Source organism: Panicum virgatum, chromosome 3K (genome assembly GCF_016808335.1).
Source record: "Panicum virgatum strain AP13 chromosome 3K, P.virgatum_v5, whole genome shotgun sequence".
Classification (NCBI taxonomy): Eukaryota; Viridiplantae; Streptophyta; class Magnoliopsida; order Poales; family Poaceae; genus Panicum; species Panicum virgatum.
The window spans coordinates 33,456,662-33,481,608 of NC_053138.1; the positions used below are offsets into that span (position 1 = coordinate 33,456,662).

Below are 24,947 nucleotides of genomic sequence, written 5' to 3' on the forward strand. Positions count from 1 at the left end.
TGGCCAACGATGACTGTCTGACACAATAGAGACTAATCCTTAGAGAGGTAAGTAGCTGGGAGGACAACGAGCGAGAAAGACTCCTAAAACACTTCTAAACTATCAAGCTAGCCTCTCTAGACAAAATCTTGCTTCTAACTAGTTATCGGGAACCTAGAGGTTACTTCGGTGGCCTCAGGGAAGGACTCAGACTGGGGTGAGAAGGGAGTCCAACGGCAGTCGGCACTACTGCTATAAAAACACCCGAACATAGTGGACTACAAGGGACGGACAGGGCTGTCACCACCTGCCGCCTACCACAACGGTACTGTGGGTGAAACACACTTTCTAACTAACACTAAGCTCGGACACCATGTCCGTTCTCGGTGTTAGGATTTCTCTTGTTACAGGCAAGAGAAATCCCCCTCAACCTAGGGACCTAACTTGAGTTCCCTAGTTTGGGCGAGAAAACCTGTAAGGTAAGATCCCAATAAACAAAAAAGATACAAAGCCTAAGCTAACGGAATTACTTCCGCACACAAGTAAGATAACTTGAGAAAATAAATAATGCGGAAAGTAAAGCTGAATCGAAAAGATAAAGAAAATAACTATATTGATAAATGTCAAAGGAAAAGATACAAGAGCTTATACCAACTTCCGATGACGGCTCCGGAATCCCGAGACAAGCTCGACTCGACTCTAACTCCCAACTACCTAACCTACTCTAGAAACTAAGAATGAAAGAAGAGAATTCCTTGGTGTGTGTTCCAAGTGAGGGATGAGTGCTCTATTTATAGCCTTCTAGGGTCAGTTCTGAGCAGGTGAAGCATGTGGCGTCGGTTGAAGGCGGTTGTAGCAGTTAAGCTTAACTTCCACACGAAGCCGGGACGCCATAGGCTGCAAGGTGGGGCCGGCCGGCCTCCCCTAGGCTGGCCGGCCTGGAGATGTGGCATTCTGGCCACCGCCTTCTCCTGGACATCTGTGATCACTCCTTGATGTCGGTGACGGTTGCTTGGATTGTACGCAGGCACGTGCTAGGCCGGCCGGCCTAGGGGAGGCCGGCCGGCCTCCCTCTGGCTCTCCTCGGCCCTCCGTTGCACCGACGTTGCAAGTGTACGCTTGTGATCTTCCTGGGAGGTGGAATGCTGACTTGGACAAGGCTTTTCCTGCAAGCGAATCGAAGGACACAAGCAAGAAAGGAGGGTAAACACGCAATATGATAATTGCAAATATGGATGAAGCGAATCACAAGAAGTGTTCAAGCACACGAATCGAAAGGACTAATCGACACAGTCGAGGAGAGCAAGAACTAAGGCCCTGGATTACTGTAAAAGGACTTGTCGTCACAGTTACAACGAATCAGTATGGGAGTCGGTTTCCCATGTCGGTTGTGGCGGGTGAAAGCCCAAACCCTTCTTGGGCTGGCATCCATGACGCCTTCAGTGTCCTGACCTTCTTAAGGCGATGTTAGGCTGCTCTGGCATGGAGGCTTCCTCGACGTTGGCGGCATCCTAAAGTGCTTTCTTCTCTTTTTCCTTTCTTTCTCTGTTCTTTAGGGTTGTGGTGGCTTGTGTTGATGTCCCAATCTGACCGGGCAGAGTTCGCGGTGGCTCGGGTCAATGTCCCAATTCGATCGGGCGGAGTGTATATATATTGTGCTGGCTTGTGTTGATGTCCCAATCCGACCGGGTAGAGTGTAGGTTGTGGTGGCTTGGGTCGAGGTCCCTGTTGATATCCCAATCCAACCGGACGGTGTTGCTTGCTGTAGGTATTGTAGTGGCAGGTTTTTTAGTTACGTTTGTGCGGTATTCAGGCCTGGTTTACCTATAAACAGGGTCAATTCTCTTTTTCTTATTAATATACGCTAAACCGCAAGGTTCATGATCTTTTAAAAAGAAATCTACAGGTAGTTATGTCGAGCTTTTTTTCCCAAAGAATTATTGATTATAGGCCACTGCTAGAAGACATGACATTAGAACCGGACGGAAAATTCGGTTAGAACCGGTCACCTGCCCGGTATCGGTTAGTTGGTACTAAATAGCACGCCATTTAGTACCGACCAAAACACCCAGTACTAAAGGGGTGATTTACTACCGGTCAGTATGGTTTTGCACCCTAAAAATAAAGGGGAAGGCCACGCATCATCACAAGTCACACGAATTTCACGCGTAATATGCATGTGCGTGGTCCATGGGATTCGATCTCATGACCTCAAGCCTCATGCGAGCTTTCCTTACGATCTCTCCTACAGAACGCACATGAGTGGGAGATACTATCCTTTTAAAGTAACTCGCGGAGGACCATTTAGTACCTAGTAATAACACCACACGATACTAAATGTCACCCTTTAGTACCGGGTGGTGTTATTGACTGATACTAAGTGGTTGAGCCATTTAGTACCATGGTGTCTTGACCTGGTATTAAAATACCTCGGCGAGCTTTTAAAATTGGACTTGGTACTAAAATGACCTCGTGCCAACTTTAGTATCGGATCGAATTATGACCGGTATTAACATGCAAGGACGAAAGGTTCGTTTCTCTTGTAGTGGGCAGATTATGTGAAGTAATTCTTCAAAATAAGCTAAGTGGTTGGGAGCTGCAAATAAAAAAATTAGCTTTTTCTTATTCACTTTCTACTTAGAATCATTCATAATTAAAATTTAACATAGAGAATCATTTTCAAGCATAGAACCATTTCCCATAACGAATCAGAAGCAAGAAGAGCTCTACCCAATAGGCCATTAACAGGGTTCCTGAAGAAACATGACCTAAATAACAAGGAATAGGATTATGACACTGTATATACAACCTATCCATAGAACTAGCTAGTTAGCTAGGATGTAAAATTGCCATTTGTCACGAGCATGTATTGCATTTTTCAAATGGGTTGTGCGTACGTGAAGCTTTTCGTTGAGTAAGGTGTAAGGTTACCAACATATTAGCAAGCCGGACTCATGCGTGCATGTTGATGTATGCATGGTTTGGTTGGCTGCCAACTTCACAGTGTACCACACATGACACGGGTTGGAGGCAAAACAAGAGAATAATGCGAAGACAGTGAACCTATTGCACGTAGCGGACATTAGTTGAAAGGAGGCGGTGAGAAAACTTCTTGTTCTTTTCTTTTTGTTTTGTTTTGCAAACCATCATTTTTCTGTTTCAATGAACAAAAAACCGTATTTTTTTAATCTTGCTACGTACATAGAGTAGTACTAATTAACCTTGGAATGTCTTTGTCCTAAATGTGCTGGCAAAACCCATTTTTCTTTTGTGTGAACAAAAACCATAATTTTTTTGAGGCCTTCCATTTTTTCTTTGTTTAGAACATGAATGTAATATAATGTCCCAAGTAAACTGAGGAGACAATTTAAATTTAAGAAATTTTACTATGGTGGGAATAAATGGGAACCATTCATCATGGTAAAATCAATAATTGAGATATAAGAGGTACCGATAGGTATATGGAAAAATGAACCAAATCTGTGGGGCCGGCACCAATATTAATTTCTTTTTTAATTTACATATCATATCAACGGTCAACAATGATCAAATAAAAATAGAACCGTACGGTACCTTCCAACCATCGTAACAAGCCTCTACAATTTCTGATGAAAAGTTGAAAAAACTAATGCTATGATATTAACATCTTTAAAAAAATGTTAGTATGGCACTAAAGAGACCGGGAATCAAGTTGACGCACTTGCCAATTTCTGTCAGCCAAAATGGAGCCTCTCTCTCTCTCTCTCTCTCTCTCTCTCTCTCTCTCTCTCTCTCTCTCTCTCTCTCTGGTGCACCAAACCATTGCGCGATGATGTAAGCTACCCCACGACATTATGCACTCTGACCTTCCATTCATGCGTCATCATCATCATTCCTGAGCAGCACTATCAGAATATGTTTTCTCTGAGCAACAGAGCAACGTATTCGTCTCATCAGTTAACCGTTGTTTCCATTAAGATACCACTCCGTAAGTTTACATGTGTTTCCGGGAGGCCGCGTTGCCAATTGTCTGAAACTCTGACAGTGACCTTCAGGCATTCATATTCCGATAGTGATCCTATCATCGATCTGTCAGTCTAACAGATTCTTCAGTACAGAGTACAGTCACAGAGACACTGCCTAGCAAAACACAGTGGCACTGTGGCCCTAGCCTACTACTACTAGCGGTGTTCTTAAAGACGCACTCTGATAGATGGACAGGACCAGCCTACCTAGTAAGTTGCTATGTTCTAATATCATTTTTGTCCACTTCGGCGAATTTGAGTTGTCAACTCAAATAGGAAAGTTTAATCCAGGTCTGTAAGCAAGGTCAACACGCAGGGGCGGGCCAACCTTTGTGTGAAGTCACTTGAGTTCCAGTGGTTTGCACTTATATATATGCTACTGCCATAAGCAATGTCCACACGCAAGGGCCAACCTTTAGCAAAAAGATATACATGAAAGAACTTTGTAGAAGAAAGATCTATTTGTAGCTTAAGCGTAGCGTCATCTCAAAATTTTTGTGTAGACAAAGAAATAACAAGTGCTATTCAAGCTTTGTAATCGAGGTACCACTCGTCCACTCCCTCACGGTAATATAAGTATCACGAACCAGCCACCTGTTGTATCATCTTGCGTTTTGCATTAGTAAGAATGTTATTGTAGGAGCTTGTTAAAATGCACATAAGTTGCTATTTTTCACTGTGAAAATTGTAATTGATAGAGATAACACTTGTTTTTCTCCTATTTTCGTAGATCCGGTCCTGCTGACTGGACGGATGCAGGGGCGGACCCAAGGCCCGGCGACCCTGGCTGCCGGCCCGGGCTCCTATGCTGTCCCTGCATGAGGCTAGCAACTTAATTCATGGTTACAACACCTTCTGCTCAAGTGCTAAAAGAAATAACCATGGCTTGGCCCGGGCTCCATTGAATGGCTGGGTCCGCCATTGGACGGATCCGAGTATTTCTGGTGGTTCCGTGCTCTGCTTTCAAAAGAACAGTTGGGTTTTATTTGAATCTGTCCCCTGCTCCTCGAACTTACAATCCAAATTTGAAGGATCCTTCTCCCATTTGTGAATTGAGCATTGATGTGAAACAATTGATTGTGTTTGGCAACACTCATCTGTCATGGGACCAAAATGGAATCAAATTGAGAATCAGTTGCCAATTTTCGGCGGCTAACTAAAGGTCTCTACCTTACGATTTGGGATGCACGTCACTTGCATGCATATCATTCCATATGAGAGAATAGTGAAGAAGCCTCCATCTCTATCTATGTCATGTCTCTATCTCTAACAACTTCCTCTGGTTGTGAGGCAACGCTTGATAACAGAATGGTCTTCAACATGCATGTTTAGAAAAATAATTTAATATTATACCATGAATTAATATTCAGTATAAATCTAAGCATACGATTTCCAACATTCTCTATCCGAATAGCTTAAAAGATAATTTATTTCTGTGAAAGTTAAAAAAAAATAAGGTGCTGTTTACTTTGTAGAACTGAGATGCAAATGAAAAGACAATTAGATTATGACGTATATGCTCGTGTAACGATGATATCGCTCTTTGTTTGGTTGCCGTGGGTAACATAGTTGTAGGGAAACGGGTAGGCTACGCTAACAATTACCCACTACTGCACTCACCCAAGTGCATGGATCATTACTACTAGACGTGCAGCGCAGCAGAAGATGCGTTGGAGTAAACTCGGTCCAACGTAGTCGCTCGTAGAAGTAGAGGAAGTGGTCGTTCACGTCACGACCGGATGGTCTCCTACTCGCCGATCAGCAGCACAACAACGACAGTGCTTTCACAGAGTCCACACGTACGGGAGAGGGAATGACATGCGCTGATGTGTTAGCACCGCGCGCAAGGCTGGAAGAAAACGAGAGCTAGGAGGAGGGAGGGCGGCTAGGGTTTAGGGCGTGACAACCTCATGGCGCCCTAGCCCCCTCCTACATATATATAGAGCATGCTAATGGGCCTCGTTCATATAAGCCCATTAGTAACCCTAATTGCTCATGGATCAAAATCCTTATGGGTCTTTAATCCGCATTGTTATGATTGCTTCTTCGGCATATCACCAACAGTAGTATGCTTCTTGCTTCATTTGATTTGCAAAGAAAAAAAATATAGAATGCAAACGGCAGAGAAAGAAAATGATTCCATCCCACGTCAACAGAAATTCAACTGACTATTTGGAGAATCAATTTGTACAAGCATGATCAAATTGGGTGAGAAAAAAGAAAGAGAAAACAATCTCTGAGGCACTTTCACCGAGAACAAGGAACACGAATCCATCGAAATTAAACCAGATAAGTGGAGCTGATGAGCCACCACGTCCGCACCAATGAAGAGGAGCTGATGGGGTCGTCGTCCCTTTCAATCCTGCTTCTATCATCCTGTTCGTCTTCCTCTCTCAGATCTAGTGATGTTTTTTAGGAGAGTTTTGCTTAAAGGAAGATGGATGAGAGAAGAAGCAATCGACGAGGCTTCTTACCGGCACAGGGTCGGAAAACTGGTTGCCAGCAGGTGAGACCGTGAGAGGTGGAGTTGCTCCCATCACACGAGCAGAGGAGAAGCCGCGAATGAAATAGTTGAATTTCAAAAAATTCGGTTACCACCGAAATAGGTGAATTTTAGAAAATTCGGTTGCCACAGAAATAGGTGAACTTTAAAAAACTCGGACTAGGATTCAGTTGTTTAACTGGTCAAAAAAATTATTTTTAAATAAAATTTGCCTGGGACTTGTTGACCACTCCTGAAGAAGATGGTGAGAATTAGGGAGATACCGTGAGATGCTAAGGAGAAAGACTATGAAAGCATGTTGTTTCTGTATTGGTTAGCTATCAATTATATTTTGTTACTGGATAGGTAGAAAGGAAACCAATGATTAAGGATTATTCATGTTTTTATACTTAGAGGAGTACGTGGACTTGTATGAACCATAGTCATGGTATAAAAATTCAAGTTCTACTGAATTTTGGGAAAAAATCAATTTTATTCCGATCCCTCACCGAAATGGGTAAATTTTACCTGTTGTTTCGGACAAAATCCTAGAACCGACCAGTCACACGGTGACAAATTAAAGTCCTAATCTGATAACGCTTGGGTGGGGACAGTATCAATATTGGAATTGTGCAGGCCCGTATCTGATAACCGTGTCATCTTATTAGTAGGAAAAAAAAGCAAAACATCTGATAACAGGATCTATTACCCTCCATAAATATGTCACGTTAGAATCTTGCTAACCAAACACTGTCTAACTGGAACTATGTCTGAAACTTCAAGTATTCCTAAAAAATAACCGTCTTGATGTATACTGTACAAGATAAGCCCCGCCTGTCTTTGCTTCGGATTTGTATTGCGATCAATCATGCATCCAACGGAAACATGCACATATCATCGTGCTTCTCCATTGTGTCGTACCTAAACGTGCAAGTGTGCCGACATGATCACACAAAAAGCCTATTGGTGGTTCCTACATGCAAATAAATATGATGCTATACACTTAATCATCAGAATGCAGCTCAAGGTAGCCTTATCGATGAATCAATGCAAACAAGTTCTAGCCGATGGTTGTTTGGTGGTATTCTTCTGTGTGTGGCAACGGTGATTAGCAAAAGAAGAAGCCGAAGAAAAAATTCTAAGGAGAGCCCTATTTGGTGGTACAAATAAGAATTTCGGAGGGCCGGATTTGAAGCGCACAAGACATTTCTGGGCCTGATGGGCCTGCAATTCTCTACCTAGTTTCAACAGCCTTCTTTTTGCTTGCAAGCAAGATCTATAATTCGATTACTTCAGCACTTTTGGTTTATCCGCTCATGAGCTTGTAGTCAAGCATTTGTGAATGAAAGTGAATGATCAAGACCGGAACTTGTCTTAATCTAAAAAAATCCGTTCATGACCTGTATAATAAAATAGAATTTTTTTTAGACCAGACACCCTCCGGCCCAGCTTTATTGAAAGCATAATGATTTTATTAGGGATACCAGTTTTACAGATTAAGAGAGTTCCTTAAAAAAATTAGCATTACAGAAGAAAGCCAGCAAAACAGCAAGCTTTGATAGAAAGAAAAGACACCATCTAAACCTCCTCCCAGACCGAACACCGACAAGAAACTAAGATCTAAGGAAAAGGTGAAGCGCTGCTCAGAAGAGATCCCCGCTCAGGCCTTAGACTGCAAAGAAAAATCCGATAGCCGCCATCTGAAATATCCTCATTCGGGCAAGTTTTATAAGCTTGGCGGCACATATATTTATTGAACCAATTCTATTTCGGACCCAAATTAAATGTTGTGAGGAATGGATTGCCACCATCACCGGAATTGGTGATTTCGTTAACCACTAGAAACACATGTGCGGCTTTGCCGCGCCCACTTCTGAGTTGCCTTGTGATCCAAATGGATTTCTAGTTACTTTGACCAAATTCATAAAAAAATAACAATATTCACATATCAAATTTGTTTTGTTGAATCCATCATAATCAAGTATACTTTTATGTGTTGCTCGATTTCATTATGTTATCATCGAGTACCACTCACGACGGAAATAACAATGCATGGTATATCAGAAAGTTTGGTCAGATAACTTTGAATGATATGTTTACAGAGCATTGCATCTTGTTGTCTTTATCTCCTAAGAAAAATAATATATATCATTTCACAGTACTAACAGAATCCCATACATTGCGAGGTAACAGCATCTTATACCAGTATAGCTGACATGCACATATATAATGGCAAGGAGTCTTTTAAAAAAATAATGGCAAGGAACATTTCAGATGGGAATTACGCCCTCCGTTCCAAATTATAAGTCATTCCAAGAATTTTGGAGAGTCAAATTTTTTTAAGTTTTACCAAATTTATATAATAAGATAATAACATTTATGATACCTATTAAATATCATTAGATTCTTTGTTAGATATATTTTTATAGTATACCTATTTGATGTCATAAATCTTTGTGTTTCTCTCTATAATTTTGGTCAAATTTTGAGATGGTTTGACTCTCCAAGATTCTCGAAATGACTTATAATTTGGAACGGAGGAGTAGAATTCATAATCACCGAATGAACACCTTCAGTGTTGTAGCCCATAACCAACATAAACTGAGCGAGGTTATTGTGATTCTCTCAGTCTCGGCCAAGTCTAGATGCCCTGCATAAGTAGATATATATATATACTATTATTACTCTAAGAATGTAAAGACAGCAAGAGAAGAGGCAATAGTCTACAACCGTACCATTTCACAGTACCAGGACAGCTGAGTGATAAAGTATGTATGTACAGATACCTGAAGGAACATGGAACATTTTAGTTATGCTTCCAGGTAAGCATGTTAAAGAGTAACAAAAAGTAACAATGTAACTTTTTTGGACAAAATTAACTTCCATAACATTTCATTGTGCATTAAGAAACATCTTTTGCTCTTCTAACATACTTACCGCCAACAATCCATAGAACTCCAACTCTTACATCCCATAATAAGAGGTCCATTAGGTACTTTCTGTTCAGGAAGGAAAAATTTGCACAATAAGCTGAAATGATGCAAATGCGGATAGCGATCCTAAACTCAGAAAATGATTACAAAAATAAACTTTTGTGGACATCGTTTGCAGAACAGATATGGTAGTGGTATCAATAGTCACGAATAATATGGTAGTCTCAAATTAAAGTTGTTATATGTCCAGCAGCTTCCTTTTTTATCGGATGCAGTGCCACTTTTTCTTTGATTATCAGATGGCACAACAAATATGTTAATGTGCTTGGAGTTTGTGATCACAGGTCCTTTATTAAAGAAAGTGTCAGTGCCCCAAGCTTGTGCCTGTACATTCTTATTGTCCCAAAAAATCACAATATGAATGCATAGGCTTTGAATTGGTAAGCTTTCAGTCCTGTAAACTAATCTTAACGCTAACTTTGGTGCCACAGAATAGGACTGCGGGAGTATTAGGATTGTGAAGCTCTCTGTGCTTGGACATGCACATTTTGTCGAATACCTTGCAGACAGTGGAGTCAATGGCTGAGCTGCACATCTAAAGGCCATGGCTGGAGTTGCTACTCGCGTTGGCAACTTGGCATTGCGTCGACCTGCAGTCATGCGAGCTGCTCTCGAGGTCTGCAATGCGCGGGCCCAGCAGAGGGAGGCCTAGAGGAGCTCTTAATCGCACCGCCGTCGCGTCGTTTTGCCGCTCACGCGAGCTGCAGATGGACGACGGCTCCGTGGCAATGGTGATGGAGGGGCAGAAAAGCTCTTGGAGGGGGAGCGGTGTACCTGGCGCTGCCCACGTCGAAATAGAGGGGGTGGGACTGAGAGTGGAGAAGAGAGGAGGTAGGTGGCTGGAGACGATGGCGGTGGGTGATGACACGGCGGCTGTGGCAAGGCCGCAAGGGGAAGAGCCACGGGGATGGAAAGATGATGTCGGTGCGTTGCTTTGGCAGGCGGACATCGGCGGGTAGTGCTGCAAGCGGAGGAGGGAGGTGGAGGCAACGCGGTAGGCGAAGGGCGGCCGGAGCGGTGAGCGGAGGCGGCTGAGCGGGTTCGCGACTATTCGTGAGAAGTGCGGATAGTTGGCTTAACGGGTGTGCGACCCGCACAGGTCCATATCTAACAGTTAGAATCGACAGCTTGTTGGATCGTACGGCTGGACGACTAACGGGTGACGTGGCTCTATCGGGCGCCCGCGGTTTAGTCCAGGATTCGTATATAGAGACAGGGGAGTTCGATCGTCGATGCCGCGCATCCGGGCCAGTATGCATGGACACGAGTTTGCACTCTGGCTCCACCATTTTTTTTCTGGGTGCGGGAACACTATGCACCTTAATTAGGGGGTGAGAGTGGGGATTCAAATGGTACCAATTTTCAGTCGGCTAACTTATTACATTGACATTCAACTTTAATCCAATTCTTCTTTTAAAAATTAATTACATATATGACATGCTGTTGTAGTTCATTTTACCAAAATTTAGATCAACATGATGCTACAAAGATATGGATACATCCCTAGGTAAAAGAGAAAGGAGAGCACGAAACTATACATATCATGGTTCAGTTGACAGAAAATGTTTATTTCCAGAAAAAAAAGGATTTCTGACATGGGGTGAGGAGGACTAAGAGCATCTCCAATAGATTAGCTAAATCATTTTGTAAAGATAAATTTAGCTATTGCTAAAGAAAAATGTCTCCACCAGACTTTGTAAATGACTCTCCAAATTTAGTGGCTCTCCAGTCTCCATCTCACCTCATTTGCTCTCGATTTTTAGATAGCCTATCTCACTAGCCATCCAGCCTCTTGGTTTGCAGAGTCTGTTGGACTGCTCTAGCGAAATCAGTAATTTTGTGTTAATATCTTGGAGATGCTCGAAGTGCAAATCATGGGTGGCCATCTTGAGCAATATGTTAACAACATGTGTTTTGTGATACAAAGGGAAAAAAACTTACCTGTTAGTCGTCCTTATTAACCTGCATGGATAGCAAAACTAAAACATAAAATGGATTAGTTTTTTTCTCTATGATTAGTAGACTTAGTGCCTGAACTGTAACATAAAATGGAAAAAGCCGAAATAATTAATTTTCTCTGTGACTATAATAGTTCATTAATGCCATCATTAGCAAAACTGATCTTCCACGATAAACTATTATAGTTTATTAATGCCAGCCTTAGGCGGCTTGTTCATCCGCGATCTTTCCTACCCGGCGAGGCGTTCAGTCCTCATGATCCAGTCGTACCAAACCAACACCAAAGGTTACTAAATAAATCTAACCCTAAAGGTTATCTGCAGTAGATCTGGCTTTGGCTGCACAGAGAGACCAGGGAGTGGAGCACACAACACCATGTCGTACCTGTTGACGACCAAAATTGGCACGACTGGGAAAACCGGTCAGACCCTTCCCTAAACCAATCAGACCGGTCTGGTAAACTTGTTCAAATGCAAAATAGACTTCACCATTGGATAACTCTCGTCGAGTAGATCAAGATTCATATGTGGAATGTCCAATTTGGAGTCCGGATGGGAGAGATATGACTTTCGAAAGATCTGCACCCCGGCTAGACCGGTTAGATCGGTTTGTAGGGGTGGTCAGACCTGTTTCGGTCTGTAGAATCCATGCAAAAGTTGTATTTTGGCACGGGATTTTCTAGGATTTCGACCCTATTCGAGGCAAGACGTCCCTACCCTATAAATTTAAAGGGTCACGGCCGAATGAGGACATCCAATCCATCAAAAACATACCAATCTATTACTTTTCATTACTTTGCATTATTTTTTTATTCTCCCAAACCCTAGCTCGTCCAATCCCATATCTGATGTTCTTCTCTCGTCTCCACTCTAGAACAACCATGCGTGCGCTTGCCCTGACAAGTCCTTCCCAGGCGAGCGTTCAACGGATCTTCGTTGGCTTCCCAGCAAAACTGGTCTGACCGGCCTCCCTGACCGGTCTGACCGGACTTGAGCGGCAGCGCTGCAACGCGCGCCTCTATTCCTTACATGAGCTAGTGCGATCGTGTGTTGGCCCGAAATTCGCACCAACAGTATTCAAGTCACCGGTGTCGAAGGCAAATAAATCGACACAATTCTCTGCCACAAATTTCATAAGAGATGAAAACAGTTATGAAAATAGCCAAAATCGCATAATTTTTGTGAGAGTTTTTTTTTTGAACGCCTTCACAAAAATAATCATTTGCATGGCAGTTTCTAGAAGGAGTACCTCCATGAAAATATTTTTAAGAGAATTTTTTATCTCCTTCACAAAAGAATTTTTTTCATGGGAGTTGTTAATTACTCTTATGAAAATAGGACCTCTCTCACAAAACCTCCGTCTTGTAGTTCTTGGGCCTCTACAACGAAGTCAGAAGAAATTTTCATGATGAGGAGGGCCCCACACACCATTTATCTTGGCTATTAGCACTTTAGCAGGATGATTAGAGAGGTATCCTACAGAATAACAATTTTTGTTACGCGGCAGAAGCTTTACAGTTCTAGAGTTAAGGCTTCATCAATTGTACAAACAAGACAAACGCAGGTCTAGAGGAGGCAAAAATAGACTTATTCCATTAATCTTTCTATTCATGGGCATTAATTGGCTACACCTGAAAACACACAATTAATCGGATCCAACAATGTCAAATTCCACACATTTCTGATTTGATGCACCGATCTTCAGGGTTTGAATCCAATGCAGCACAGTTGATCTAGGAATCCGTCAGTAGCTCAGCATTTTCCATCTCTCTCTCCAATCGACGCCAAGATGGGAACACGAACACGCCCGTCAGCTGCTGGAGGAGCAGGCGGTGCACCGGACGAGCCCATTCTCGTTGCACGACGCGCAGACGCGGAAGCCGCCGGTCTTCTCGCTGAACCGGCGGTGACTGCCGCAGCAGGCGCCGCACGGGACAAACCGAGATCCGCCGCACGACGCGCACGGCGTGGGCGCGGCCTGCGCCGCGCCGGCCAGGACTCGCCTGAGCTCCCCGCTCTCGTGAAGGAGGCGCACCTCCTCGGCGTCCCCGACAAGCCTGCCACCGACGAAGAGCTGCGGCAGTGGCGGACGTTCCCGCCGCATCAGCACACGGAGCTCGGCGAGGTAGGCAGCGTCCATGGACACATCCCGCTCGTCGACGGCGACGCGGAGGCCCCGGAGGATGGTGCGCACGGTGCGGCAGTCCTCGAAGGTGCCGCGCACAGCGCGGAGGGAGGTGAAGTAGAGCACGACGCGGCGCTCCCCCGCCACGGCTGCCGCCGCGGCCTCCGCGGCCGCCGCGAACGACTTGCACGCGCGCAGCCTGGACGCCGACCGAGCGCGGTGCAGGACGATCTTGCCAGGTGAGCCGGCGCCAGCGTCGGGCGCCGCGTCGTCGAGGACGGCGCTGATGCCCTGATAATCCTTGCCGGTCGGCGACGACGCCGTGGGTGCGGAGAAGGATGGTGACTGCGTGAGCTGCCCGGAGGCCTTGCTCCGGCGGACCCACGGAGACCACATCGCCGGCGGCTGCTTCTTGGCTTCGATGCGCGCGCCTTCAGGAGGAGAGGAGGCCAGGGGCGTGGTGAGCTCGTGCATGCGCGCGCGCGTGATGGCCTTGGTGGCTAGTTGTCTGGCTGCCCCGGCTTCGGCATGCTAATTTTAACCAGGCTTCAACTGTCCCAAAATCTTGTGGTGTCTCCCTTTCAGTTGGTGCGTATTTTTTCTCTTTGATCCGTTTCTTACTCTTTTCTTCGGGATGTTCGCTCACCAACTTTTGGGGACAAGATATCGCGCATGGAGTATGACAGGTGGGACACCGCCCTTTGTGCAGAATCCTTAACCACTTTCAAGTGCTCATGCATTTTTCAGGAATTGAATTGTTTAAAGTATCAAGGTATATTGTTTAAGTATGTAGGAGCATCTCCAACAAAGTCACTACTTGAGTTCCTACTCAAAAAGTAGATACTGAAAATGAAAAAAATTATTCCAGCAGAGACTTTGATCCATATTCTATGGAGGTTCCTACTTCACTCTCCCCAGTCCCTTCTCCCACGGACATGTAGTTAGGCCCCTTCTCAAGAACCGGTCGTGCTCAGCGATGGTTCTTGGCTCCATGGAGCCATTGGCCGAAAGAAGATGCATAGGAGAGGGAGGGAGATACATCTCAAGAAAGATACTGAGGAATGTTGAGTACTCTATCATGTTTGTGATGAGTGAATTGTCAACTGTGCGGTGTGATCGTGTGCTTGGTCTTTGGATTGCAGGTACACGGGCGTCAAGTGTCGACGGTAATCTGCCGTGGAGGTGCTGTGGCCGATGGACCGTGCGGTGGACGGCGGTGAAGGGCAGCCGGGACCGGAGCTCGTGCCGGGCGGCAGCTGTGGCGTCCACTCCTGGATCGAGGGCGCAAGCGGCGACGGAAGACGGTTTTCTTAGTTTCCGCCACAAAACCAAGGAGGCGGACGGCGGTTGAAGACGTCAAGTCGTGGAGGCACGGGCGTCGGTCTCGGGACTGACGGAGGCGACGGGCGTCGACGGCGTCTAGGGCCTCGCTGCGGGCGAGGAGGTGACGGGCATCGGGCGGCGTCTAGGGCCGTCAGAAGGCCGAGGCGGGAACGGCGTCTAGGGCCATGTCGTGGAGGCGGGAATCTTCCCGCGCGTGGAGTTTTGGTGGTTTTCTCAAAACCGGCCACCTACCCGGGTTTCGCGGACCCCACCGAAACCGCGAACCGGATCTTCATCGACATGGTGGCATCGCGGAGAAGGCTTCGAGTCGAAGAAAGAAACTCCGCCGTCGGATGAGATCGTGTACATATTTCCGGTTTTGCCCCTACGTGCGTTTTAGTGTCTAGTTTGAGTCGAGGGTATTTTGGACCCCTGCGTGGGCACCTTAAATACCCCCTCCCCTCTCTCCTTTCTCCCTTGCGCTAGCCAAAAACCAGCACCACGCCACCACCTCTTCCTGGCGCCGCCCTCCTCTTTCTGTCTCCCTCTCCTCTCTAGGGATTAGAGGTATGGATTTTTGAAGACTATGTACTGAGATTGTGTGGGAAAGGAGGCCCAATCCTCCTTGTGCCCTCCGGGCGTTTATTTTCGATTCGAGTTCATCCATCTTGTGCTTTGTTTGAATGAATTTTGATTTTCCTTGGTCGAATCTTGTGCACGAGATGGCGAGTTGTTTCTTGATGATTTTGTTACTCCTTGCACCGGTTCTAATCCATCTAGCCTAGTGCTAAACCCCCCGGAATCACGAGTCTTCACGAATTGAAGTTTTGGTGTTCTTGAGAAAACCCCAATCTTGCTTAGGATTTCGTCGATTTCTCCCAAACTATGGAGTAATTCGTCGATTCCTTCCGTGGACGTGTTCACAAGTCTCTTGTGATCATGCCTGCAAAATTTGGTGAGATTTGGACTTGATTTGGCCACTCGATCGTCGGTTTCTTCAAGGATCGCGGGCTGGAAAAACGTCTCTGGACATAGTTTTTCCTATCACCGGTTAAACCAACGCTTGTGCTCATGTGCGTCGGTTCAACCGGTGAGTAGGTTTTTCGTGCGTTAGGGTTTTCTGTAGTTCGTCAGTTGCACCGGTCCTTTAGCTGTTCACAGGCATCGGTTCAACCGGTGAGTGTTTTTCTACTGCAGTTGTGCCCGTTCAACCGGCATATTTCGTTGACGTTGGTTTAACCGGTGCACCTTTGGATTCGTTTTGCTGCTCCTCTGGACAATTGCACCGGCGCTTTGGAGTTGAATTCGTCGGATCAACTGGTGCTCTTTAGTCCAGTTTGAGCTCTCTCTAGACAACTGCACCGACGTTTCAAGTCGATTTTGTCGGATCTTCCGGTGCAGTGTCGTCGGTTGAACCGACGCCTTCTAAACCTGTGCGTCGGATTAACCGGTGGTTGATTCTTACTGCTGCAGGCTCTGCGCATCGGTTAGACCGACGAGTTGCCCCAGTGCACGTCGGTTCAACCGGTGTGTATACCGTGCGTTGATTCTTGTGCTGATTTTCGGTGTTTGCTTTCGCATTGGTTTCCGTTTGTTCCTAGGGCTTTCTTGTGTTGGTGTAGCTCCTCCATAGCTACTCCACGCTGTGCCTAGGACTCTAGGGTTGGGCGTGAACTTTGGGACTGAGCCGGAGTTTCAGTTTGCAAGAATTTTTAATCGGCTCCCATTCACCCTCCTCTAGTCGCCCTTTCGGTCCCTCAGATACACTAGGGGAGGGAAAGAGACGTGCCAGAGAGATGCGAGACGGGGATAGAAGCATTAGGATACGCAGGAAAAGGCAGAAAAGAAAGAATAAAAATAGATGAGACACTGACGGATGGGTCCCACATATTAGAAGAAGAAATGCTGTTGTTGTGTAATGTGCAGAAGTGCCTCCATAGTAGACTCAACGCTGCCGTACGGAGCCACCACAATGCAGGTGCCACCGTGATGCACCTGTCTCCTACCATTTGAAGCCTCATTTAAAGACGCCGCCGCCACCACTTATCAGATCCACAGCCATCCCACAAACATTTATACTTCCTCCATACCCATAAAAAAGTTGTTTTGGACAGCGACACGGTCTCTAAAATACAACTTTGACTTCTTGTTTCTATCAAAATATTTATCGAAAAGTGATATATGTATATTTTTATGAAAATATTTTTCAAGACAATTATATTCATATAATTTTTACATTTTCAAACTCAACAACTTGAGAGTCATTCATGATTTATATTTCCAAAGTTTGACTCAAATTTTGTTCTAAACGACTCCTTTACGAGTACGGAGGGAGTATACGCTTTTTTAAATCTCCGCTACAAGGTCCCAGAAAGGCACGACCTTTTAAAACTCTTCAAAAGCTTGTGGAGGTCTGGCAGTAACAACTCTTTTAGGCAATCTGCATAGTCTTGTATTGCAACCTCATTTAGTTTCCCATCATTGCCAACGATTCCCAAATTTTTCAGGACACCACGATTTGCAATACGAGCGCTTCAACGAAGTGATGATCCATTGTAGGACTTACGCCGACATCTTGTTTTCGTGGTCGGTGGTGAAGGAGGAAGTGTAGGAGTACAGGCAAGATCCTCGCCCTTCCTAATTACTGCAGCCGGAGAAGACTCATCCTCTGTCAGTGTATCCTCTAACTGTTGGGGCTCTTCAGCCGTGACCTCAACCGTAGATTGGGTATAGCTATCTTCAATGGTGATGAGAAGGATAGGGTCCTTAATTGTCACTTGTGCATCTAAGATAGCTTCCTCATCATCAGATGCGTCCTCCACCAGAACAACGTACTCAACAGAGATGACCTGTAGAGGTGGTTCTAATATCTGGGCGGTGGAGGTCCCACAGGGCACCTCGAAGGCCTGCTCAGAGGGCAACTTTTGGTGAATATATGCGTCCAACATCCTTTCGGCTACCTCTGTGATCCTCTTGTCGATGAGAGATTCTGCAACATCACATATGTCCTCACGCATAACTGAATCGGTCGATGTGCAAGCAGTCGCAAGAGAAGCCAGAATCGATGGTGTCAAAGAGCGCCGAACTAGAGAACAAGGGCCGAAGAGATAAGCCAAGTTGGAAATAGGAGCATGCTCCTCACATGGTTCCGTACGCTCCACAACTTTTTAGTAGAAGCTTCCTTTCTTATGGGACGCAACACTTCCTCCAAACGAACTGCAATCAAGTGTTGGAGCTCGGATTTCAAAGACTCCATCAGAGATGCCAGCATAGATTGGACGTCCAAAGGGGTCGAAGCACGCAAGGCACAACAACAACCGTGGCAAATAGGGTCGGCATTCTTCACATGAGAATCAGTCGGTCGCGACGCTGGAGAGGGGAGGTGATGTCCTTGCGATGGTTCACTCAACCTAGGCATGGCTGCTATGTTAGCCCAACTCTTTGTTTGCTGGGAGGAAGAATGGACTCGTGGAGCTGGAGAGATGGATTGAAGGTGACAATGCCGCTCCCGATGTCCTGGGTGTCGACAATGAATGCATCAGAAAGAATTCTTGCAGGAGCTGACTTGGTGATCACGGGCGAGGCAACGGTAGCATCTTCCCTGAGCCCATTTCTTAAATGCGACGCTCCGCTCTGATTGTGAAGAACATGATGGGGGCGATGGTTGATTTGCCTGGTGATGATGGAGCGACACTTCTGATCCATGGCGGAGCTTCACGAGGGATGACGGTCGCGATGACAACTTCAGCCAAGCAGAATCCCTGAAATCAACTTCTTGGCTCCATGGAGCCCCAGCCGAAAGAAGATGCATAGGGGAGGGAGGGAGATACATATCAAGAAAGATACACTAGGGGAGGAAAAGAGATGTGCGAGACAGGGACAGATGCACCAGGATACGCATGGATAGGCCGAAAAGAAAGAATAAAAATAGATGAGATACTGACAGATGGCTCCCACATATTAGAAGAAGAAATGTTGCTGTTGTGTAGTGTGCAGAAGTGATGAGCACACTCCACGCTGTCGCACGGAGCTACCACAATGCACGGAGCTATGCGCGAGAGAAGATAAGATTTCAGTCATTATATATATCTTGTCATGACTGAACATCTTCTACTATTTAAATCTGAACTTCTGTTTCAAACTCATTTGGGATAACACAAATCATAATTGTTGGTCCGCATGAACAAACACCCAAATAACACTTGTGTTTATGCTAGAGCATACCAGAAAGATGCACATCACCAAATAACTTTCCAAAGATATTAAACTTAGATTACAAGTTCTGCAGCTGTTTTGAATGAGAGAATGATTTACCATCTCTCAACTTGGAGGAAACAGTTTCAGCACGGACATGACTATATCAAAAATTGTAACACACAATTGAATGAATGCACTGCAGTATACATAAAAAATTGTGCTTGCTCACCGGTTGCGTTGATATGGCATTCTTTTGTACTTTCTTCTTGTTCCACAATCTGCACAAAGAGGCGAGATAAAGAAATTGAGAGCAATGAAAAAAAAGAATAAATGATGGCATTCGTCCAGAGTAGTTGCATTTTTAGATATATTTTTGGCTTTCATTAATTGACTTTCCTGAACCATTTAACTTTGGATGAGAGTATTAACCATAGGTTGTGTTTAGTTTCTCCCAACTCCTCCAAACTTTCCAAACTTTCCATCACATCGAAACATTAAATATAGCAAATGACCCATGTATAGAGCACTAAATGTAGGTAAATAAAAAAACTAATTGCATAGTTTTGATGTACGTTGCGAGATGAATTTTTTGAGGCTAGTTAGCCTATGGTAGAATAATATTTATCACATACAAACGAAAAGTGCTACAGTGTTTTTCGCAAACAATTTTCGCATACTTTTTGCAACTAAACACAGCCATAGTTGAATTCAACTTCAGTTTATGACTTTGGATCGGACAGCAGAATTGCAGACACAAACATCCTCTAAAGAGGCAACAAATAGGGACCCAATTACTCTCTATCCATGCTATTTTCCCCCCTAAGACCAGAGCATCAAAATAGGGAAAAAGAGAAGAAATCAATTCAGTCCAGATGCATCCCTATAAAGAAATCAATCAAGCTCTGCAGCATGTCCACACCATGCCAGCCAGCCTAATGGAGGCCATTAACAACACGATAAGTACAGGAAAGTCAAGAAAACAATCAGATGAATAAACTGACTTGATGAAGATGGAGGCGCGGCGCGCCGTGGTGGACGTGGATGCCGCCGTCGTCGACGTTGCCGACGGCTGGCGTTGTTTTGACTTGTGTCCGTCGACAACGGCAGCGATATTTGGGCTTCAGGCATGCACAGTTGACGTCGGCAGCGTCGTTTGGACTTCAGGCTGAGGAAGCAGGCAAGCAGCGAGCCTGGCCGCGCTCCCGGCTAGAAGCTGCTCCGCCGTGGGCGCGCCCCTGACTGGAGGCCACGACCCAGGCCGCGCGCCCCCCTGGTTGGCTCCTTGTGGGCGGGGCCAGCTATGGTGCCGGCCTGGCCCGCTGCGGCTCCTTCCCCGGCTGCGGCCGCCGGGGAAGGAGCGCCGGCGGACGCTCCCATGGATGGATAGGAAGAAGAAAGGGGTGGGAGAGGCAGGGTTAACCGAACCGTCGGTAACCGGTCCGGTTTGACCGGTTACCGGTCAAACCGGTCCGGACCGGTACCGGTTCGGTCCGGTATGAAACCGGTCCAAATTCAAAATTTAAATTTGAATTCAAAAAAAATGAAAAATTCCCAAAAAATTCCTAAAAATACTTCAAGGTGCAATGAATCTAATGGTGTCAAATTTTCTCCAAAATTCGTTCATTTAGTATAGTTTTCGGAATTTATAAGTTAAATAAAAAAAGAAAAAGAAAAAAACCGCGGCCCATTAAGGCCCATCGCGCGGCAGAGGTCATTTAACGTCGCGTGTCCCTCAGCCGAAGCCTCACCAGCGCCTCCCTCACCCGCTCCCCCCTCACTGACTCCTGTCCGCCGCCAGAAGTCGCCGCCCGCCGCTCGAGGCCGGTTAGCCGCTCTCAGATCCCGGCTAACCGGTCTCCCTCACCGGTAAGCCGGACCGGTAGCAGATCTACCGGTCCCGTCCGGTTTTCCGCCCGGGGAGGCCGGTTTACCGGTATGGGGAGGCGGTAAACCGCCGATTAGCGTTGGTAAGCCGCGGTCAGGTTAGTTTTTTTTTCCCCTAGGATTTAGGTGTATTTAGATGTTTTGTTTTAGGATTTAGGTGTATGACTTAGGTATATTTAGAATTTAGGGAAGATTTATTTATATTACATGATTTTTTGCACTATGTAGTAGGTTTTAGCTAGATTTAATTTAGGTGTATTAGATGATTTTTGACACTATAACTTAGGTAGGAGTAAGAATATTAGATGATATATTTTTGTTGTGCATGTATGCAGATAGACAATGGCAAGCAGAGATGTTGTGTGGGAACACGGTGAAAATCTTTATCCCGGATGGCGATGTAACTATTGTCGTACGCAGAAAGGAGGAGGTGGTGCGACTAGATTGAAACAACATTTGGCTGGGCGCGGGGCAGAGGTGATCCATTGCAGGAATGTGCCACCTGATGTGCGGGACTTCTTTCAGCGTGAGTTGGATAGGGCAAAGAAGGCAACTGCTGACCGGGCCCGAGAGAGGTTGAGACGGGAGAAGGCTGCAGCAGAGGGAAACTATCCCGGTGATGAAGAAGATGAGGAGGCTCAGGTGCAGCGTGCCATGGATCTATCGAGAGCGGAAGCAGAGTTCCGACGGGGGGTGGAACAGAGAGGAGGTGCATATGAGCGTGGAGGGGGTAGTGGTTCGACGAGGGGGAATGTTATGCAGAGAATGTTTCGAAAGTCCACTTCGCAGAGGGAGAGTCCTGTGGTGGAGGACTATAACTTGGCAGCTGGTGGGAGAAGAGGAATGACACAAACAAGGATTGATACAGGCTCCTGGACGCAGAAGGGTAAGAACGCAAAGGAAGCTATTGGTAAAGCTTGGTCAAAGTTTTTCCATATTGCAGGAGTACCTGGAAGACAGGCTGACAGTCCATACTTTATCAGCGCGGTTAGGGAGACACAGAAGTGGGGTAAGTTTTCTTTCATTGCAATGATACCTATAAACTTACATTTTTGTATCTTATGATTTTCATATGGTTGCAGGTGAAGGTATCGCATCACCCACTGGACGGGATATTGATGGCAAGTACCTTGATCAGAATGAGCAAGACTTGAAGACGAGGTACGTAAAGTTTCAGAAAGACTGGCCCTTATTTGGCATCACGTTAATGTGTGATTCATGGACTGGTCCGACGAGGATGAGTGTCATCAACTTTTTGATATATTGCAATGGGGTCATGTGGTTCCATAAGTCTATTGATGCGACTGGAAGAATTCAAAATGCTGCATATTTGTTCAAGGTAGTCCCTCAACCTGTTCCATTCACATTGTGTATGTTTTGTCATGTTACTAAAAAATCCGTCTTCCATTGCAGGAGATTCGAAAGGTGGTGGAAGAGATTGGACCGGAGAATGTCGTGCACGTAGTCACCGACAACGGCTCGAATTACAAAAAAGCATGCAATGAACTACTAAGTGATGTGTATGACCACATAGCTTGGACACCTTGTCTAGCACACACCGTCAATTTGATGTTGAAGGATATAGCTCGAAGGCCTGAACATGGTGTTATCATCAAGCAGTGCAAGCGAATTTCAAATTGGTTACACAATCATGGTCAGTTGAATACAATGATGAGGAACGCAATCGGTGGTGAGTTGGTCAAGTGGAATGCCACTCGATTTGGAACCAACTATATGTTCCTAGAGAGCATCTATCGGAAACGTGATCGTTTCATGCAGTGGATGGCATCTACTGAGTTCCAACACAGCAAATGGGCGAATACCGAAGATGGTAGATTTACTCATGCAAGTTTTTCAAGTATGGAGTGGTGGGATGCATTGAAATATATCATCGACACAGTTCAACCAATATACAAGTTCCTCCGCTTCGCTGATCAGGACAAGAAGCCGAACATGTGCGAAGTCGTGATGGCCTACCAGACTATGAAACAGGAGCTGAAGTCTTTCTTTGGAACAAATGTTTCCACACTGAAAGAGTATGTTGAGGTGGTGGACGAGAGGTTGGATGATGTGTTCATAGGCACGTATGTGGGTCCAGGTAAGCACACATCAGTCGTCTATTTTTAAACTCTATTGAAATAATGCTTATTTGAAGTGATTTATATTTTGCAGCTGCTGTCCTAAATCCGAGGTATGCCTATACGATGGAACCAACTCAACAAATGTTTCGTGGACTTAAGGATACATTTCAGCGCATGACGGATCTCCAGAGCGCCGTCCAGGCATTGCAGGAGCTTGACGTGTTTCGGCAGAAAATTGGCGAGTATAGCAGTGATATGGCAATGCGGATGGCGATGGACCCAAAGACATCCCCATGTAAGAGTTGTTCCGTATAAAATTGTTATTTTCTCTCTTCGAAAATATTGCTTACATACTCGGTTGCACATGCAGCGTCCTGGTGGATGATGTTCGGATCAAGTACTCCAAAACTGCAGTACCTTGCCATGAGGCTTGTTTCACAATGTTGTTCATCCAGTGGATGCGAGCGGAACTGGAGTACTTTTGCCTTGCTGCATACAAAGGTTCGCAATCGGTTGTCGCACAAGAAACTTAATAAGCTTGTCTATGTCAACTACAATCTTCGTCTCCGACTCGAGGAGGTCTCCGGCCCACTGATGCGTGAAGAAGGTGATTTCATTGACCAGCTAGCCCATCTTTCATTCTATGATGAGAAAAATCCGGTGCGGGAATGGATGGAATATGGTAGATCTAACCGGGCTCCAGTTCTGGACGAGGATGATGATGACGGCGACATCCCTCTCCCGTCCCATATTGTCAGAGATCAAATAAACGTGTCAGATCTACGTGAGGCTACGGGGAATGATTCCATCAGCGATTGGGCACGTCAAAATATAGGTGACACTCACCTAGGGAAGAGAAAGTTGCACAAGGGGCCTAAGAAGGGTGACTCGAAGCGTCGAAAAGGCAAAGGAACAGCAAAACCAGTGAGCAGCGACACCGAGACTGATGATGGCGAAGGTGAGCGTAGTCCTCCGTATCAGGAGTCCGAGGATAGCAGCTCGGCCGATGATGGTGATGATGGTGACGGTGCTCAGCCTAATGCTGGTGGTGGAGGTAGTGGTGCTGATGATGCTGCTGGTGGTAGTGGTCATGCTCGTGGTGTTCGTTTCACAGGTATATATTGCACATATAAATACACACATATTTCTGACTATTGACTACTAATTATGAAATATGGTTGATTGCAGGGGAAACTCAGTTCACACATGCTACTCAGGACACCGACCATGGAGCACCGCAATCGCAGAGGAGAACAGGTGGACCGACGGACTGTGACAGTCCACAGAACTCTTCTTCCTCCTACAGCGATTCGAGGCACTCTTTTCACTATCCCATTCCTGACATCAGCATGCAGCCACCGACGAGATGGGTGTACGAATGGGAAGACCCCCATTTTTACACTATGTTAGTTCAGGAATGGCAGACAACATCGGCGTGGACGGGCCAAACTTGGCAACACTACAAGGCTGAGCTGCTTAGAGTGCGAGGTATCGCTTTGATGTCCACCGCCGAATACCAAACCGCATCTCAAATGGGGGTCTTCCCATTCCTACGTTGAACTTTTCATTTCATGTGTATAAGTGTATGACTCCGTATTTGTATGCACCCTATTACTATTGTATTTGTATGCATAATTATAACTCATTGCTTTGGTAGGGTCATTTACATTAAAATGTGCATAGCTCATGTCGAAATTTCCTTTTATTTCACACCGGGAATCAATTTTTCAAGCGGCGAAAAAATACTCTAAACAACCGGTATACCGGCCAAACCGGCCGGTATACCGGTGTAACCGGTCGGTATACCGCAGTGAGCCGCAACACAAAACCGGCCGGTATACCGGCCAAACCGGCCGGTATACCGGTATACCCGGCCGGTATACCGGTCGGAACCGCCACCACGGTGAAATTTGAATTCAAA

At 45.6% G+C, this 24,947-nt stretch overlaps 2 protein-coding genes and 2 long non-coding RNA genes across 4 annotated transcripts; 1 reads left to right on the forward strand and 3 right to left on the reverse strand.

Annotated features, from left to right (window-relative positions):
* Window positions 1-8,881: 8,881 nt before the first annotated feature.
* Window positions 8,882-10,548, reverse strand: LOC120699060. The gene is made up of 4 exons (XR_005685181.1): window positions 9,958-10,548; window positions 9,403-9,464; window positions 9,201-9,251; window positions 8,882-9,115 (listed from the first exon to the last, which is right to left on the reverse strand). It is a non-coding gene; the product is annotated as an uncharacterized LOC120699060 (long non-coding RNA).
* A 2,558-nt stretch (window positions 10,549-13,106) lies between these two features.
* LOC120701421 (uncharacterized protein At5g39865-like) lies at window positions 13,107-13,937 on the reverse strand. Its single transcript, XM_039985470.1, has one exon. It carries the CDS (start codon window positions 13,935-13,937, stop codon window positions 13,227-13,229), a length of 711 nt encoding a protein of 236 aa, XP_039841404.1. The 3' UTR covers window positions 13,107-13,226.
* Window positions 13,938-19,071: 5,134 nt separating this feature from the next.
* On the reverse strand, window positions 19,072-20,465 carry LOC120699061. Its single transcript, XR_005685182.1, has 2 exons — window positions 20,063-20,465; window positions 19,072-19,339 (listed from the first exon to the last, which is right to left on the reverse strand). It is a non-coding gene; the product is annotated as an uncharacterized LOC120699061 (long non-coding RNA).
* Window positions 20,466-21,931: 1,466 nt separating this feature from the next.
* Window positions 21,932-24,709, forward strand: LOC120700864. The gene is made up of 6 exons (XM_039985072.1): window positions 21,932-21,954; window positions 22,028-22,284; window positions 22,359-22,461; window positions 23,805-24,140; window positions 24,215-24,331; window positions 24,684-24,709. The coding sequence occupies exons 2-6, from the start codon at window positions 22,153-22,155 to the stop codon at window positions 24,707-24,709; spliced, it is 714 nt and encodes a 237-aa protein (XP_039841006.1). The 5' UTR covers window positions 21,932-21,954; window positions 22,028-22,152.
* The last annotated feature ends 238 nt before the right edge of the window (window positions 24,710-24,947 follow it).